This window comes from Halichoerus grypus, chromosome 4, assembly GCF_964656455.1.
Source record: "Halichoerus grypus chromosome 4, mHalGry1.hap1.1, whole genome shotgun sequence".
Taxonomy (NCBI): Eukaryota; Metazoa; Chordata; class Mammalia; order Carnivora; family Phocidae; genus Halichoerus; species Halichoerus grypus.
In genome coordinates, this window is record NC_135715.1 from 52,908,465 (window position 1) to 52,927,541 (window position 19,077).

The following is a 19,077-nucleotide window of genomic DNA, read 5'->3' on the forward strand; positions in this document are numbered from 1 at the left end:
GATTTGATACTATAAATGGAAAACCCTAAAGATGTTACCAAAAAAACTATTAGTATAAATTAATTCAGTAAAGTTGCAGGATATAAAATTAATATATAAAAATCTGTTGCATTTCTGTATATTAATAATGAACTATAAGAAAGAGAAATCAAAAAAAGCAATTCTGAAAAAAAAAGAAAAAAGCAATTCTGTTTACAATCACATCAAAAAGAATAAAATACCTAGGTATAAATTTAACCAAGGAAGTGAAAGACCTGTACACTGAAAACTATAAGATATTGATGAAAGAAATTGAAGGTAATACAAATAATTAGAAAGATATTCTGTGCTCAGGGCTTAGAAGAATTAATATTATTAAAATGTCATACTACCCAAAGCAATCTACAGATTCAGTGCAATCCCTATAGAAATCCCAATGGAATTTTTCACAGAAAACAAATAATCCTTATATGGAATACTACTCAGCCACAAAAAAGAATGAAATCTCATCATTTGTGATAACATGGATGGAACTTGAGGGTAATGTTCTAAGAGAAATAAGTCAGACAGAGAAAGACCAATACTGCATGGTTTCACTTATATGTGGAATCTAAAACAAAACAAACAAAACCCAAGCACACAAATACAGAAAACAAATTAGTAGTTGCCAGAGAGGTTTTAGAGAAGTAGGGGACTGGGTGAAGGGGATGAAGAAACATAAACTTCCAGTTATAAAATGAGCAAGTTATGGGGATATAATGTACAGCATGGGGAATATACCAAATAATATTATATTAACTTTGCAAGGTGATAGATGGTAACTAGACTTAATAGTGGTGATCAGTTTGCAATGTATACAAATGTCAAATCACTATATTATACACCTGAAACTAATATAACATTGCATGTCAATTACATGTCATTAAAAAAATAGTATTAGTTTCCCAGCTGCAAAAACTATTTGCTCTTCCAACCTTCATTCTAAGACTAAATGCAATGCTCTCCTATATAACATGGAGTTGGGACTAGAGCATAAAGCATGGAAAACCAATATTCTTGCACTCTAAGGTCTATAACCTGGTTAAAGGCATAAAAGTAGAACAGGAAAGCCTACTGAATTAGCTATAGAACATTTTTCTCTATTGTATAGAGAAAAGACAAGTTTCCAAAACACCTAAAAACCACACATTGTATCCATATTTGTATCTAGTTGATTTTTATATAAACAATGGCCTTTCAGGCAATTAACTGGCCCACTGTGAAAAACCAGAGGAACAGCATTAGTAAGTAAATCAATACCAAAGGCTGATGCAATAGTGACTGCAGTCCTACATTTGATCTACATGGACTATAATGAATATAAAAATGAGACCCATCAAGAGAGAAAAACTTAAGTGCTTTTCATTAAAAATAAAAACAAACTCGGGGCACCTGGGTGGCTCAGATGGTTAAGCGTCTGCCTTCGGCTCAGGTCATGATCCCAGAGTCCTGGGATCAAGCCCCGCATCGGGCTCCCTGCTCAGCGGGGAGCCTGCTTCTCCCTTCTTCTGCTCCCCCTGCTTGTGCTCTCTCACTCTCTCTGTCAAATAAATAAATAAAATCTTTAAAAATAAATAAATAAATAAATAAATACCATTTATACAGAAGTATTTCAAAATTTATTCATAAATGTGTTTAAAAGAGTATAAAAGATTTTTTCTTTTGCTCAAGTTTGTACCCCAGATTAAGTAGAGCTTAAAATCTAAAAAATGCCAAAGCTTCCCCAAATGTGATCTGAGAATTACATAAGAATTAGCTGCTTTGAGAGACAAGCATGCAGCACCCATAGCTCTTGCAAACCTGAAAGTATCAAATGACTCCCTCCTTTCTCATCTTACTAACATTGCTGCAATTAGGCTTCCAATAAGATGTGAAACCAATGAGAGAAATAGTGTAACATTCCAATGGCAATAGAAATTAAATATGAGCTCAGCAATCAGCTCCTACAAACATGTGTAAATAATGACAGGGAAAAACTGGCCATCCCCAGTTGTTCAGAGAAGTGGGTGGGCAATTGAAGTCAAGATAAAACCCGTGAGGATAAACAAAGGAGCATTAAGGAAAATCATCAAGTGAGGTTCTTCAGGTCAGTTGACAAAGGACAGATGTAAGTAAGTATTTCTCATACATCCTGGAAGAAAAAGAAAACAAAAATGAATATAAGCAGCAAAACAAAATTCAGAGCCTCTGTAAGTACAAAATGAAGTTCCCTCAAAGAACACTCTTTACTATATTGGGCTTAAATGCCTATTTTTTATTTAATGATTTGTCCCAGTGACATGTTTTAATTTTCAAGTCCCATTGCATTTGATTCACAAAATAGTCTCTATCAACAATGTAATGGCTTCTTGAGTGACAGCTCATCAGCTGTGTTCTTAGAGATAGGTTAACGTAGGTCACAAATAATAGTGTTCACAAATACCCACCTCCATAGTTACGGCAAGGACAGGACGAACACAGTGTGAAGCGGAGCAATTTAAATGGAAATGTATGGAGTAGAATGGCATCGTATTATGCAGCAGAAAGTTGACTTCTAAGGGGACCTCCAGGAAGGGAGCTAGACTAAATGAGTCCCCTCCACCCCCCCACCCTGTGCAAAGGGTCAAGAAGTCTCCATCAAGCCTCCCAGAATGCTGGGCAATGTTACACTTGGGATTCAGACTATTGCTGTTCTAACATTCTGGGAAACTAAAATCTCAGGTTTCCTCATAGGTCATGGCAAACGTGCAACTGCCCTTGAAGACACAGGATTTAGAGTTTCTATAGCATTTCAAAGAGTTACACCTACTGGTATCAGAGAAAACAGAACTTGAAGTGATTCTTTCAAAGTCCTACCCTAGTTACATCATGAAAAGTAGTAGAGGAGTCTAGAAAACCAAAAAATTTTTAATGTAAAAGTAATTTTAAATTTTCAAAGATATATCTATCTATAGATAGATATAAAGGAATATGAGACTAATGTGATTTAAATTTAAAAAGATTGAAAAATAAAGATCAATCTAATTTGTTTACCCAAAATACACTTATCAAAGACCTACTACTTAAGTGTTCATATGATGTTCCAAGAAACAAGTTTTTCTCTCTTTGGCTTTCATCATTGTTTTGTTGTATTTTCTGCCCTCCTCCTTTTCTTCTTCCTCAGCTTTTTATTGATTCCAGTAGTTCTTCCAAGCCCCATCTGTGAACTCTTCTCTCTCATTCCTGGGGAAGCTCAGGTGTTATCTATCAACTTCTAAATAAATGACACAGTCTAAATACATTCTGTATACTAAACTTTTGTCCACTTGTTATTTACAAAACATGTCCAGGATAAAAATCTTCATATATGGCTTCTCCTCTTTCTTTTGTATGGTGTCCTTTGATGAACAGATGTTTCATTTTAATGTATATTTATCATTTCTTTTTGGTTTATACTTTGGATCTTACAAAATCTGCCCTAGGTCAATTTTATAAATAGTCTATTTTCTTCTAAAATTTGAAAAGTCTTCTTTTCTACTTATAAGCCTTAATCCACCTTAATCCACCAATCTATGTGGGTATTCAACTGTCCCAATAGTATTTGTTGAAGAGTACACTTTCCCCCAATGCTGTACTTTGCCTTCTGTCATATGTCAGAATTCCAAAAACGGCTGCGTCTGCCTGTGCCAATTCCAGACTGTATTAAATGTTTAATCAGGTCTCCATGCATACTTTTTATTTTTAGTAGTGAATTGGTTATTCTTGGCTCTTTGCTTTGATTATAATTTAATTAAATCTATAGATTATTTGAGAGCTCCTTCCTATTCCTGTCTATTAACAAGGTATAACTTCCTTCATTTATCCCTTAAGATCTTTCTATAATAATTTTTTAAAGGTTATGTCCATTTTTGGTTTTGTCTTTTTATTAAATTTTCGTTTATTTGCAATTTACAGAAATGAAGTTTTTATAGATTGATCCTACACCTACCAACATTGTTGTGCTCTTATTTATTTTAATAACTTAAATATCAATTCTTTTGGATTTTCTGAGTAGATAATTATATCATCTGTGATTTATAAATGTTTCTTTTCCTTTCAACCCTTGCATATGATTTAAAGGAAATGCTTTTGATGTATTTCTATTATAGATTTTTGCTCCCTTTATTAGCTAAAGAAATTTCCTAGCAGCTTTTACCACAAACGAGTATTGAAATATATCAAATGTTTTCTCTGTATCTACTAAGATGATCATATGGTGTTTCTCCTATAATTTATGAGGTAAATCATCTCAGTTTTTCTGTTTTGTTTTGTTTATTCATTTGTGATAAATCAAGCTTGCATCTGGGATAAATCCAATTTGATAAGGATATATTATGCTTTTTAAATAAATTTATTATTGAATCTGTCAAAATTTTGTTTGTGATTTTTTTAAATCTGTGTTTATGAGTGAGCCTATAGTCATTTTTTTTTTTTCTGTATAGTCTGTGTGTGATCTTGATTCAAGTTATATTCACTTGCTTAATTCTTTGGAGATTATTTTCTCTTATTTATCTGGAAAACTTTCTAGACTTTTGGAATAATCTGTTTTTTGAATATTTAGTAGAGCTTTTCTGCAATATGTCTAGGCCTGGTTTTTATTCTATGCAAAGACAGTGACAAATTAGATAGTGTTTGTATCATTTTGAATTCCCACCAACGATGTGTGAATGAACCCTTCTCCCCACAGTCTTGCCAAAAGAGTATATTGCCAATCTTTTGTTCTTTTGCCAAAACAGTCGATGAGAAATGGTATTTTGATTTAGTTCTTAATTTGTGTTCCTTTTATTGTGATGAATTCATTGAGTGCTTTAATTCCAAAGATTATGTTTCTTTATTCCTAGAAGTTCTATTTTGTTCTTTTTCAAATCTTCTTGGTTGTCTGTCTCTTGTTTTTGCTCATTGTTTCAAATCTAATATTTGTTCCATCAAATGTTTTATACATAGCTATTTTAAATTTAGTATCTCAGCATTTCAGTATATCAAATCATTTGGTTCTAAATCTTTGTTGTTTTGCCAACCCTCAATCACAGCCACCTGTTTCCTTGTGCCTGTGCTAAGTTCCAATCACTGTCCTATGCTTGGGATAAATCAGTGAACAAAACAAAGGGCCCTGATTGATGCAATATGGAACATACATTACCTCAGAGAGAGACTAAGAGTAAACAGTAGATAATACATATAAGTAAATAATGTTAGAAAGGAATGTTAGAAGTTGCAGAGTGCCATAAAAAAAAAAAGTAAAGCCCAGAAAAAGGATGGCTAGAGCCAGGCGTAAGGGCACAAGTGGCAGCATTAAATAGATGGCCAAGGAAACCTCACAGAGGTGGGATTCAAGAAAAGACTTGGAGAACAAATCATATGGAGAAGAGTAGAGAGGGAACAGCCAGTGCAAAGGCCATAAGGTGAAAGCCGTCAGCTCCTTAAATTTTCAAAGAGCAACAAGAAAGCTAGTGTGGCTGGGAGGAATGAGGAAGAAGGGAAGGGCAGTGGTAGGAGAGCACCAGAGGGATAAAGTGGGGTCTAGATCAGGAAGCACCTGGTAGGCTACTGTACGGACTTTGGCTTTTACTCCATGTGATTTGGAGAGTCATGGGAGCCACTGAAAGATTTTAAGGAGGGAAGTGACAGGATCTGGCTTCTGTTTCAAAGGGATAACTCATATTGAGAATAAGTTGTATGTGGCTAAGTGTGGAAGCAAGGAAACCATCTAGGAGACTATTTCAAGATTCTAGCTGAGCACTAACGGAGGTTAGAAGTAGGATGATAGTGGTAGTGAGAAGCTGCTGGTTTATACATATTTGGAGGAGAAGTCAAGAGGATTTGCTGACGGATCAATTGTGAGTGATGTGAGATGGGTTGTACCAATATATAAAAGGAAAAAGTGCAGATGGAGCACTCAGGTAGAAGGAATCAAAGGTTAACTTTTAGACATGTTAAGGTTGAAATGTCCATTAGAGATGCAAGTAGAGATGTTGAGTGGATAAATGGATATGCAAGTCTGGAGTCAAGAGGTCAAGGCTGGAATTAGAAATGTGGGAGTAATAAACATATAAATGGTATTTAAATTCATGAGAATGAATGAGGCCCCCAAGGTGTTAAGTGAACATAAAGTTCAGAAGGTGATCCAAGGTGGAATTCTGAGGTGCTCCAATGTTGAGAGGACAGCAAGATGCAGGGGATTCAGCAAAGGAGAATGAAAAGGAGTAGCCACTAGGATTGGTGGAAACCCAGGAGAGTATAATGCCCCAGAAGCCAAGTAAAGGGCTTCAGAGAGGAAGGAATGATTCACCATGACAAATGATGCCAGTAGGTCAAAAGAGGAAGACTGAAAAATAACCACTGGACTTTGTAATGTGGACATCATTAGTGACCATGACAAGAGCATTATGGTTGGGCTGATAAAGTCTAAATCATGATTTAAATGAGTTTAAGAGAAATGGGAAGAAAGAAATTACAGACAGCTAAAGGATAGATACCTCTTGAAGTTTTGCTTGAAAGGGGAATGAAGAAACAGGACAGTAGCAAGAGGGAGAAGGGTATCAATATAATTTATATTTCTATTTTATGCTGATGGGAATTTTCTAGTTCAGAGGAACATTTGAATTTTCAGGAGAGAGGGGAGTATCATTAGAATAAAGTCCCCTGGTAGGTGGATGAGAAAGAATCTGGTCCCCAAGGAGAAACAGACATAGAGGTAAGGATGTCTGTAGGGAGGTGGAGGTGGGGCCCTGAGGAAGCTCTCGCCTTTCTGTCACTGCTTCTTTCAAGTAAGGGAAGAGCTGATAACCATCTTGGACTCGACCAAGACTGTCCTACTAAGGAAACTTTAATAACCTTCACACATATCAAAAGAAAATGATGATCTTTTCTTTTTATCCATGAAAAATCTAAGCAGAGATTTATAGCTCACTTCCATAAAGCCTACCATTAGTCAGTGGTGAACTAGATTTCCAAATCCTCATTCCCTTAACAGCAGCCCACGTGGTATTCATTTACTCTCTCCCATCATCTTCCCCTCAATTCCAGGTATTTTTCTAAGTACTTTCTAAATTTCGAGAGTTGGTAAGTAGAGGAGAAAATGTGAAGTTTCCAAGTCTTGTCCAAAATCCAAGTTTCAATCATGTCTCACAACTTATAAATTCCATGAGCTTGGATAAGGTCTTCAGTCACAATGCCCCATTTTCTACAGGACTCCTACTCATATATTCTTATGAATAAGTCAGTAATTCATAAATTGTAACTCCTGATACAAAAATACTGTGTTTTCTTTTCTCTCTCTTCCATGTTGTCCCTATTCTGAATGCCATAGTTATACACATGAACATACATTATGGATACACATCCAGTATCATTCCTTGCAAATTTGCCTACATTCAATTATCTTCTATATGTATATATATAGAAGATAGTTGAATATATATATTTGTGAAATCTATTCATCAATTTTAACTACTAAATGCCTTTCAAGAAAACATGCATAAGATTTCCAACAGATTGTCTTCTCAAAAATTATCTTTTGTCCATCAAGTATTTATTAAAGCGTGATCTGTAGAGTTTCCAGCAAGCACTTGATTATTTTGTTGTATTTTACCAGTTTAAAGATTTCTATCTGCTCCATTTTTTTAGTAGGTACATATGCACTTGGGCTTCAATTAAATTATAAAACCCAGTGTAGTTTTGATTCTATACACATTGCAAAGCCTGCAGTCATACACATTCCAAAGATTCGGTGCTGGTTCAATGATATATTGTGCCCACAAAACACATTAAACACATATTACAACACAGTTGCAAGGTTTTCTTCACAAATCCATAAGGACATTTCATTTCCAAAAAGTGCCTTTTGCTGTAGGGTTTTTTTTTAAATCATTTTGTAGTGAAAAATTAAATACTGGCTTCTTTGATGTGCTAGTTTCACTGAAAGAACATATTACTAGAGAATGCTTACTATTTTTATAACCATATTGCACTTAAAATCCTCTTGAAAAAAAAAATTCATTTGTTTTTGTTGTAGGTCTGGGCAAGGGGTGATAAAAAATCTTTACAGTCCAGGCAATCACACTGAGAACAAAGGGCAGGTGTCATTTTTATTTTGATTGGCCAGCCCTGAAACCAGGACTTTCTCCTTCTCTCTAGAAACTATTGTGGAACTTACAGTAATCACCCTGGCTGACTGCCCATCACACAGCTGAACAGCACACCAAAAAAATAGTATCTTGGGAGAAAGCCACAACATATTTTTAAAATTCTCATTGTTTTTACTCTTCAACTTGGAAAGTTTTTTTTTTAAGAGAAAAGAAAAAACTCACCCAGCTGTCACCGCTATTCATATTTCAATGGCCTCCAAAGTGCTCGAAGCCACCTGGTTGACTTTTGCCTTGGAGCCGGTCCAGAAAAACATTATTTACCCTTTAAACAATGAAAAATGTGTGTAAGTGGAAAGCTTGCTACAGGGCTGAGAAATTTTTGAGAACCTAACATGCTGTATGAACTGACTGTGAGGATTGCTTTCCCCCCTCAGCTTAGAAGTTATCTATAGAAAACTTCACATTAGCCACCTGACATGCTGTTAACAGCCCTTTGCTGGAACTGGGGCCAGTTATGGCTCCAGCCGGAGGGGGCACAATTCTGAACTTCAGAGCTTCAGTCCTTCATCTTCTACCAGTTCAGCAAGAGTCTTATTGCCCAGCAACCATAACCCTCCAGGCCATGCCAGGTGTGAACTCTAGAGGCTGAGGAGGGGTGGAAGCTTCAGCAAGACCTGAAATATGAAGGGAACCCAAAATAGCTCTGTGGCACTATTGTTGCAACGGAAACGTCCCTCCCATATGCCCTGTACCCCTCTGCCAGTCTTGCTAAAGTAAATCCCATAAGTGTAAAGTAGAAAGAAAATAGGAAGAGAGTATAAGAAATGGGAAATATCAGAAAAGGGAAACTCAAACTTTTAAAAGAAAGAATGGGTATATCTTTTCCCCATGTTTGGTCATACTTGCAGCAATCAATTTCAGAAATTAAGGTTAACACATAGAAGGTAAAACCTTAAGGAAAGGCAAGAAAATGATTATCATAGAGGTCAGAAAAAGGGTTAACTGTAGGGTGGTGGTTATATTCTATTTCTGGAGCTGGCTACTTGGATGTTCACTCTGTAATTAATCATTCTAAATACTTGTTTCATGGATTTTCCTGTGTGTTATAGATTATATATATAAAAAAAAAACTTCCCATGGCCACCATTCTAGTCTAAATCACTATCCTCTCTCATGTTGCTTTTGCTTCCACTCCCACCCTCTGTAATTCATTCTCCACACAACCACCTTACTAAATTATAAAAGGGATCATGCCTTCCTTTTGTTTAAAACCCTCCTATGATTTTCCATTAGTCTTTTTAATTTATTTAAATTCAACTTAATTAACATATAGCGTATTAGTTTCAGAGGTAGAATTTCGTGATTCATCAGTTGCATATAACCACCAGTGCTCATTCCATCATGTGCCCTCCTTAATGCCCATCATCCAGTTACCCCATTCCCCCACCCCCTTCCCTCCAGCAACCTTCAGTTTGTTTCCTAGAGTTAAGAGTCTCTTACGATTTCCCATTAGCCTTAGAATAAAATCACTGGCTTACAAAATCTTGTATTTTCTGGCTCCTGCCAACCTCATTTCATCTTATTCTCTTCCTCACCATCTATAATCCAACCGCTTGAGACTCAAAAAGTCCAAACTCATTCCCACTTGAGGGCCTTTGCATTTTTTTCCTATATACCTAATAATAGGGGACATCTAAGTGTATGTTTTGGACCCCAATCTCTATATGACTGGCTCTTGTCCTTTGATGTTACCTCTTCATGGAGGAACTGTCACCTCCAGTCTCTCTACTCACATACATATCATTGTCTGAAATACTCCTGCTGTTAACTTGTTGACTTCTATTTCTTTTCTCCAGATTGTAATTTCTATGCAGTCAGGGATGTTCTCTGCTATTTTATGCCTATTCGCAGTGCCTAGAACAAATCCTTCATGGAGTGTGTCCTGATAGGTAAAAAGTGAATAAATGAATCATCCAGGTGTATGGTCCCCACATCTGCCTACTTCTGTGACTGCATAATGAAACCACCAATGGTGGTGAGTATAGGCTGCAAAACAGCCCAATGTCCACAGCTCTCAGTTTGTTCACACACTGTGAAGACTGATGGCTTGTCATGTACGCAGGTGGTATGATTCGCTTTTGAGCATCAGTTACTAAGAGGACAGCACAGTGGGTCAACAAGAGATCATAGGTGGTAAAGAGATTGTTTTTTCTCAATTCCTATTGAGAATTCAAAGAGAAGAAAGAGTACCAGTTTATAGATTTGTTTACTAGTGTTAGAAAGTGCATACATTTTATTGCTGTCAAACCACTGCTCTGGATTTTCTTCTAAGGGTTAATATGGATAAAAACTACTATTTAAGGATGGTTCAAGTTTCAATAAATCAATTCAGTTCACTCCAGTTTTCAGCTCATAGAGCAGATCTTTTCAAGTCCTTGACCCCCATGCTTTGTCTTTTCTCTTTGAGGTTTCAACTGTCTTCTCTTACTTGGAAAGTTACCATGGGTCAGGTTCAGGTGCAGCCGGGCTCAATCAATATAGGATGCATTGGAAAAGCTTGTGAGGAATTCCACAAGCTTTCTATTATAAAACACAGAGTTGAATTGTCTGCTATGTCAACTTCTAAATAGTAGAAAGCATGTTGTCTTTTTGACTCTAATAAAATTATGTCCCTGGAGAAAACCTCACTTATGGCCTCTACACATAACACATCCACAAACCCACACACACACACACACACAGCTAATGCTATTGCCCTCAGCAGGAACAGTCACAGTGATTTTATTCATTAAGAGACTACTGAATGAGTATTTTCATTTAACATGCGAAAGCTCACTGTAAACTCTAAAGGACAATACAAACATATGCTCTCCTCAAAAACTGAGTGAGAACATAAAATATGTGTTCAAAAACTTGATCAGTTACCTCAAAACTGGTTACTGAGGTTATTAGTAGAGGAGATTTAATTTAATCTAAGAGGAGAGATTTCCTCTTAGATTAAATTTGCATCTATATTTAACTAGAATCAATAAAAAGAGAAAATAAGGTGTAGAAAATAAATGGCCCCACCAATATTTAGGTATCCAGTATTATGGAAATAAAGAATGAGGGTCAAGTTTCCTACAACAAGAAATTAATCCTTTCCCCCTCTAATCAAATAACTTTCATTTTTATTGGATGCCCACTGAACATGAATTTCTTAGCAAGAGGGCCTATTAATGTAACATATCTCACTATCTTTAAGATGCTTAAAGCTTTACAATCTAATCAATCCTCAGAAATCCAGAGAAATAACTGGCTACTTACTAACAACCAGTGTTAAAGAAATGCACTATCAGGTTTTTTAGTAGAAATAATTTTAAAGAGAAAATGAGAAAAATCAGTAAGAGACTAAACTATTTTATATCCTACTTTATTTAAAAAAAAAAAAAATAGGTAGCAGTAACTGTTACCACTTACCCAAAAAAAATAGCCTTACCAGTGTATCAGAATTTTGATGTCTTTTAGTCAGAGAAAACCACATAAACTTGACATTTTAAAACTATTTTGACTGGACTATGGAAGCAGAATAATCCAGCAAAAAAAGAAAAAAAATATGAGTACCCATCCATAGTTCACAGGTCCAGCAGAATTGGGAGCTTCCATTAACACTTTAAAGTCTCAATTACAAAATGAAACCACCACAACTAAAAAATACACATTAGCAATAGTGGGAAGGTTAAAAGTATAAGTGAAACCACTCAGCTTCAAAAGAATTTGCTCTTTTAGATCAGGAAAGCCTTTACATTAAATTCTTCTGAGATCCTCAAGCACACTGCAATAAACTCAGATAACCCAAGCGCCCCCAGGAAAATCCTAGAATAATGATAGATATGGAGGTAATTAGCACTGGCCCAACATCAATATGATATTTTACTGGGTATTCTCAGTGTCTGATATTAGGGATAAGAGAGTACTTACTTACAATGTTAAAAATTGTTTAATGGTTCTATTTTAAGATATTTTTCCTAATATGTTAGTCAATATAAAACAGTTCTTGTCTGACCTTTCATATTCAAGTATGAGTATCTCACCATCTATACGAGTTCAATTATTCTAAAGTTGTCTACAAATAGTAAAAGATCATCTCAAAGTAGTAAGATTCTTTGTCCCATGGGAGGCAAATTAAGTATCTCCTAAATAAACAAATAGCTTGACAGCATGATTCCGTTTTCTAGTGTGAATTTATGCCACCTATCCAGAAAAATTGGATATTGTATGTGTATGTATGAAAAATCAGATATTGTATGTGTATGTGTGTATGTAGGTAGCAGTTGGCATCCTCAGATACATACCATACCCCAATAATATAAAGATTGAAAAGGGAATATAGATTCCAAAACCATATTCAATATGACTATAGTGTTTTCTTAAAACATTGCAAAAACTTTATAGGTAGTTATTTTAATCAAGGATGCTTATCTTATTAGCCATTTATACCTCCTGTGTTCAGCTTGGTGGGTTTTGGTTCTTTCTTCCTCCTGTTGCTGTCGGTTAAATTCCAGTAATTCACTCTAAGAACAATAAAAGTTTTAAAATATGGCTTTCAATTAACATGGTTGTACGGAAGATACCCAAATCAATTACATATTTAGCCTGAGCTGGTATAATAGTTCATTTTTGAAACTTCTACTTAAGTACCATTTCCATGTGAAATTATTTTCTTATATAATTAGGTAGCAAAAATAATTGTGCCTGAGTCAAACAATAGCTCTGGGAGTATAAAACTGTAAGATTAAAACGCCAATGTGCATGCTCAAGATATTACACTAATAGGTACAATATACACAGAGGAAAATACAATATGAGTCAAACTCACCTGTGTCTTCCAAAGAAAAATCACATCAGTTGTTCAAGAAATGTCACACAATACTACTTCCTGGTATTTCTCTAACATTTCTTTCCCAACAAATTTATAGCAGCTTACAAATAAATGTTGGACTCAATTCTGTAGTGCAATTCCATTAGGAAAACGTTCTCCATCCTGGAGAATAATCAACTTACCTATTATTGACTAGTTATTTCTAATACCAGCAGAACTTTGGACTCCCTAGAGGGGATACTTTGCTTCGGGTAGGAGATCATGTTACTACAACTAAATCTCTGCTTATTCTGATTATTTTCCTAGAAGAGGTAACTTCCAAACTTAGTTACTCTGCTTATGGTATTAAGCCAAAGAACTAGGTGCCAGGATTTCTCTAGTATTCAAGTGTCTTCCTTGAGGCTGACTGATTTTTAACCACTTTTCAAAGACAGGAAAAGGCAAGGGGATATTTTTAACCACAAAATGTCCTGGATGCAAAATATAAAATAAATTCAAAGTTCAGGTTGACATTTTACTTTTTTAACTTTATTCAAAGGCCTTCTAACATTCCACCATCCCCAAAACAAAGAGACTGGTTTCATATACTGTGATATCCCAAATATATTACTCATCAATCCTTAAAGCACATATTTAATTCTAATTGCTATCCAGCACCACCACCAAGAGAAAAAAATCGAAGAGTTTTCTAAATAATTGAACAATATTCACTCAACCATTCTACAGGCATTTATGCACTAGATGCCAAGCCTTGTGCTAGAGACTCACTTTCCTGCAATGACATAAAGTCCAAATGGCATAAAGTCATTTATTTCATTTCATTTTTTGTCACTGTAATGTATGAACATAGTTAAAAGTCTACCAAGTAAGAGAGCTACTTATTATTAGTACTACCAAGCCTTATACTAAAATAAAAGAAGCTGCTGTCCTCCCCCATTAACCTCCAAATCACTTTCAATTCCTGTGTGTGGTTTATTTTCCAATTACCTCCTTCTTAATAGTATGCATATTCTTCTATTTCTTAACTTTGAAAAAACATACACCTTATGACTTCTTACAAATGAGTTCTGGCTTTTCCTGCTCTATGTTTTAGCTTCCAAAATTCTGCTGGTTCCTTTTCTTTACTGCAGTCTCCAACCTGTTCTTTTGCTCTTACTGGCTTATGGCTTTGAAAAAAAATTTTTGGGGGGGGGGCGGTGCAAAGGTGTTCTCTCTCTCCCTAAAATAAATAAATCTTAAAAAAAAATTTTTCCCTTTATCATCTTTTCAATGGGCTTTAGGGAGAGAGAGACTAGAGATAAGCAAATGAAATATTTTAAAGGTACAATGTTTAACCAGAACTTAACATTTTCCAACAAAAATTTTACCAGAATTCTGTTATTTGATCCTTACAATAATTCCCAAAGATAGGCAGGTAAATAAAGTATTAATTGATGAGTGAAGATTACGCTTATTTTACAGATGAGGGAACAAGATCAGAAACTCAGCTTAAGTAACTTATCAAGAGCTAAATGGCTCATTAGTCGCAAAATAAAGACTAAAGCTCAGACTTTTTTTTATCTAATCTCCTGAAAGATGCATCCAAAATAGGCAGTTAAGATTAAGAATAACTTGTCAGTAGTTCATCATACTCAAGTGTAAATGCCAGAATATAGCCCCCATTTAAACTCAAAAGTTCTAGCAGAACATATCTAGCTTAAATAAAAAACTCTCTTGTCAAAGGATGCTAATTCTTCTCACATGCACTAACCCATTTCTCCAAGGAGCAACTTCTGATATCCAGCCCATCCTAAGTCAAATAACATGAACTCTGAACAAATTAAATTCTCATCAGTTCTAGACATAAGACAAAGACAAAAACTATAAAAGGTATATACACTGGCTATACATGAATATTATTACGTATTTCTTCAAACTATTTTTTTCAGCCTTGGCAAAAATGATCCTGTAGTTCATCTGGAAAAAATATGCAATCATAGCCATGAAAAAAAAGAGAAGAAATGAGGGAGAATCAGATTCTCCAAATATTAAAACCTATCATGAAATTACAGCAATTTAAACAATTTGATTGAGTTCAGGAATCCACGGAAATGTAGTTTACCACAAAGTTGTATGCTAAATGCATGCAGGAGAGACAATTCAATGAATGATGAAGAACTAGCTAACTATTCCGAGAAAAATTAAAACTACATTTTTTAAATAGAAAAATTTTATTGAGGTCTAAGATTTGACCTTAAAAGATGGAACCATAGGAGGTTTTCACAGAAGGCTTGGGTAAATTTATTTATAGGTGTAGAGCAAGGAAGGTTCAGACATCATAAAGGAAAATGATTGGTAAATTTGGCTGCATAAAAATTCAAAGCTTCCATCGGAAAAAGTAGCATAAACAAAATTAGAAAACAAACTTAAAAAAATTTTTATAACACATATAAACTAATTCAATTATTCTTTCATTCATTCAACAACATCTGAGCGCTTATTATGAGCCAGGCTTGGATCTATGTGACAGGGATACAATAATGAACAAGTTAGAGGAGAATTTTGCTCCTTAAGAGCTTCTACTCTAGAAAAAAGAAAACCCATAAACAAGTGAGAAATATATCCAGTTGTAATCCTATGTGGAGGATTAAACACACTGATGTGAAGCTCAGTTACTATTTTAGATCAAGGCTCAAGGGAGGCCTGAGGAGGTGGCCTCATATAAACTAATGAGAAAAAACAACAACCAAACAGAGAAAGGGCCAAAGGATAGGAAGGGAAAATTCACAAAGTACAGATTGCTTGTAAATTCAAAATGGTCATCATCTTCACACACAAAGAAATATAAATCAGAACAATGAGATAAAATTTTTCTATCATACTGAAAAAAACTAGAAAAGATCAACAGAAAAACAAGTATAGTCAAGCACTTTGGTGACATATCTAAATTAGTGAAAACTGCTTTAGTTTTTGGACAATTTGGCAACAACCATCAACAGGTAAAATGCACACCTCCTTTGCAGAATTGTTCAAAGATACACATACAGGGATAGTCACAGTTGTAGTATTGAAAAGTAAAAGTTCAAGAGAAAGTTTTAGTGCCCATTAATAAGGAACTGGACCAGTAAGTTAAACAATTTACACAATGGAATACCATGCAGGAGATACAAAGAATAAGGTAGATGAGAGAGAAGGGGAGGCACTTATAGAGGGATCTCTAAGATATATTAAGTAATAAGAGATAGGTTCAGAGAACAAACTGATGGTTGCCAGAGGGGAGGGAGGTGGGGGTTGGGCAAAATGGGTGAAAGCTTCCAGTAATGGAATGAATAAGTCACAGGAATAAAAGACATAGAATAAGGAATACAGTCAATGATATTGTAAAAGTGATGTATTGGGACAGATGGTAGCCACGCTTGTGGTGAACCTAGCATAGGTATAAACTTGTTAATTCACTAAGTTGTACACCTGAAACTAGTGTAACATTCTGTGTCAAATACTCAAAAAACTTTTTCTCATGAGACAAATAAATAAAATAAATAGAGGGGGAAAAAGATAGGTTCAGAGCAGTTTTCTTGGGACTATTCCATATAAATAGAAAAGATACATGTACATCCATTTCAACTTTTATATACAGATGTGTATCATATTTAAAATAATTTTATAAAAAACATACACCAAAATGTTAACTGTAATTATCACTGGGGAGAGAAGCATGGAAGGTGGATAGGCAGGGTAAGGAGCTTTAACATCACATATAATTTTTGCTTTCTAACTTTTGATCCATGTGCGTACATTACTTCCTCATACTATCAACAGAGATTTATCTGCATGGGAGGCCATTTCTGGTCCTTTATATTTTCCTCTATTTAAAAATCCTAATGAATACACAGTTTTTTATATGTAAAGATGTTAAAAAGCAAAACACTACATTCTGAAGCCAAGAACTGCCAGGGAGGAAGAAAAGAGGGCAGGAAGAGAAGTAACACGCATCCTCCTATGACAGAGCAAGGACAGGGAGAGGAGAAAACACAGAGCGGGAGGGAAACCGGGACAGAGCTGCTGAGGCATCACCACGCAGGAACATCGCTCCAGATGGCAGAGGGGAGGCTCTGGGAAAGCTGCACTCAGGATTATTATTCTATATCTAGCAAAGCGTATTTACTAGAGACAGGCTGGCTTTCCTTTGGTACCACGAAGGACAATTTCAACTAATTAATTTGTTCTGCTGAATTGACAGCCATTGCAGATGCATCCGCATGCCTTATGAGCATATCCTTGGTTCATTTACTGGTTTCTCATCCAGAAGTGCAATATCTAGTTGGACAGATAAAAATAAGTTGTTCTTGTTCCAAGGACTGAGCTTTGGACATTAAGGACATCAAAACATTTTTAAGCAGGAGGAATATGACACACAGCGGCTGAGAAACCATCAAGCCTGTCCCACTCAATACACGTTTGTTAAGCACCAATTGTTTTCCAGACACCTGGATTCATGCTGAAGGTACAGATGCAAATAGACACAGCTCCACCCTGAAGGAAACCACAGTGTAACGAGGGAGACAGGCCAGAAACAACTGTGAGACGAAACACAAAGAGATGTGTTGCGGAACACCAGTTCAAGCAACAGGACATGGGGCTACAAAGCAACGGGTGCAGAGAAACAAGGAGCAAATACTGCTGGATGTTGTTCAACAATGTACGTGGGTCATGAAGGCTCCCAGAGGAAAGAGAGCGTGTCTTCTCATTGCTTTCCACATCTCGCTACATTCAGACAGAGCTGCATACAAAGAGGGCACTGAAGTAACAGGATAAATAAAATAACATCTTGGAGATGCTACGAGCAGAACCTGCTGTAAACATTGGCCAGAGTGGGGTAGGTAAATGCAGACAACACAGCAAACCATGCCTCTGCCTTTGCTCAGCCCTCTGGTGGGGCTGCTCTCGTTGGGGGACAGACTGCTTGGCCGGGGAGCTACAGAAAGTGCCAAGGATCAGCCTGGGGCCCAAGCGAACAACAGAAAGTAGAGGGTTCACCATGTCCTGCTAGAGGAGGTAGAAGTCGCTCCTCTGTGGTCCAGTGTATCAAAGGGTCAACCACACGACAGCCCAGTGTGTGCAAGCAGGACACTGGAGAAACCTGATGTGGCCAGAGTGAAAGGGATGCCCCAGAGCAAGGCTATCGTGCAGTCACTGAAGAGTAAAATAGGGTCCTCTTGAAATCATGTCTGAATCCCAGTGAGGCATGTTCCGACATGGTTCAGCTTGACCGCTTCATGTAAACATTAAAGTGCCGTCGCCTGGCCAGGACAAACTTCTCCCAGGAGAGGGTGTTCTCTCAACTCAAGAGGAAAAGGATAGTGGAAGCAGGAGAGTTGATGCCACGGATGTTAAAGAACCCCTTCTTTTGAATGTTTTTTAATACAAGAGAGGAGCTGTATGGGGAGGGGACAGTTTAGAGAGGTCCTGGTTTGGGGGCTCCTCACAGCAATACCTTTGCCCAGAAGGACAAAGATGGCCTTCACTAAGGAAAAAAAGTGGAAACCACTTCAAAAAATTAAGAGGAGACAACCAAATCAAAAGAAGTAAATATTAATGGGTAAAGTAGGGGAGTCAAAAATGCATTAATAATGTGTATTCTCCTTTCACTAATTATTGTTAGTTCTACCACTTTAATATAAAGAGAAATGGACTTCCTGCTATAATAAGCATTGAATCACCAGCTCTCTTATCTCCCAACCCAGAAATATATCCTATCAACGTTCTTCTTTTAAAAAATATTTCTCATAAAAGTTACTTATTCATTGTGGAAAGTGTAGAAAGTGCAGAAACTATAAAGGAAGACAGAGAGGTGCCTGGGTGGCTCAGTCAGTCAAACATCTACCTTTCGGCTCAGGTCCTGATCCCAGGATCCTGGGATGGAGCCCTGTGTCTTCGGGCTCCCTGCTCAGTGGGGAGTCTGCTTCTCCCTGTCTCTCTCACTGCCCCTCCCCCTGCTCATGCCCTCACTTTCTCTCTCTCGAATAAATAAAATCTTTTTTAAAAATAAAAAATAAAGTAAAGGAAGACATAATAATCACCCATAAAATCTCTCTACCCAGGGATAACATGTCAGTTTCCTTCATATCTTGATTT

At 36.3% G+C, this 19,077-nt stretch overlaps 1 protein-coding gene across 4 annotated transcripts in view; it reads right to left on the minus strand.

The window, feature by feature from the left end:
* Positions 1-1,614: 1,614 nt before the first annotated feature.
* Positions 1,615-19,077, minus strand: part of EPSTI1 (epithelial stromal interaction 1) — an 87,051-nt gene continuing 69,588 nt past the window's right edge. For all 4 annotated transcript variants that reach the window (XM_078070320.1, XM_078070319.1, XM_078070321.1 and 1 more), the window contains 3 exons: positions 12,582-12,655; positions 8,325-8,424; positions 1,615-2,149 (listed from right to left, as the gene is read on the minus strand). In XM_078070320.1, coding sequence (XP_077926446.1) covers positions 8,349-8,424; positions 12,582-12,655 — 150 coding nt within the window. In that variant the 3' untranslated portion in view covers positions 1,615-2,149; positions 8,325-8,348. The remainder of the gene's footprint in view (positions 2,150-8,324; positions 8,425-12,581; positions 12,656-19,077) is intronic.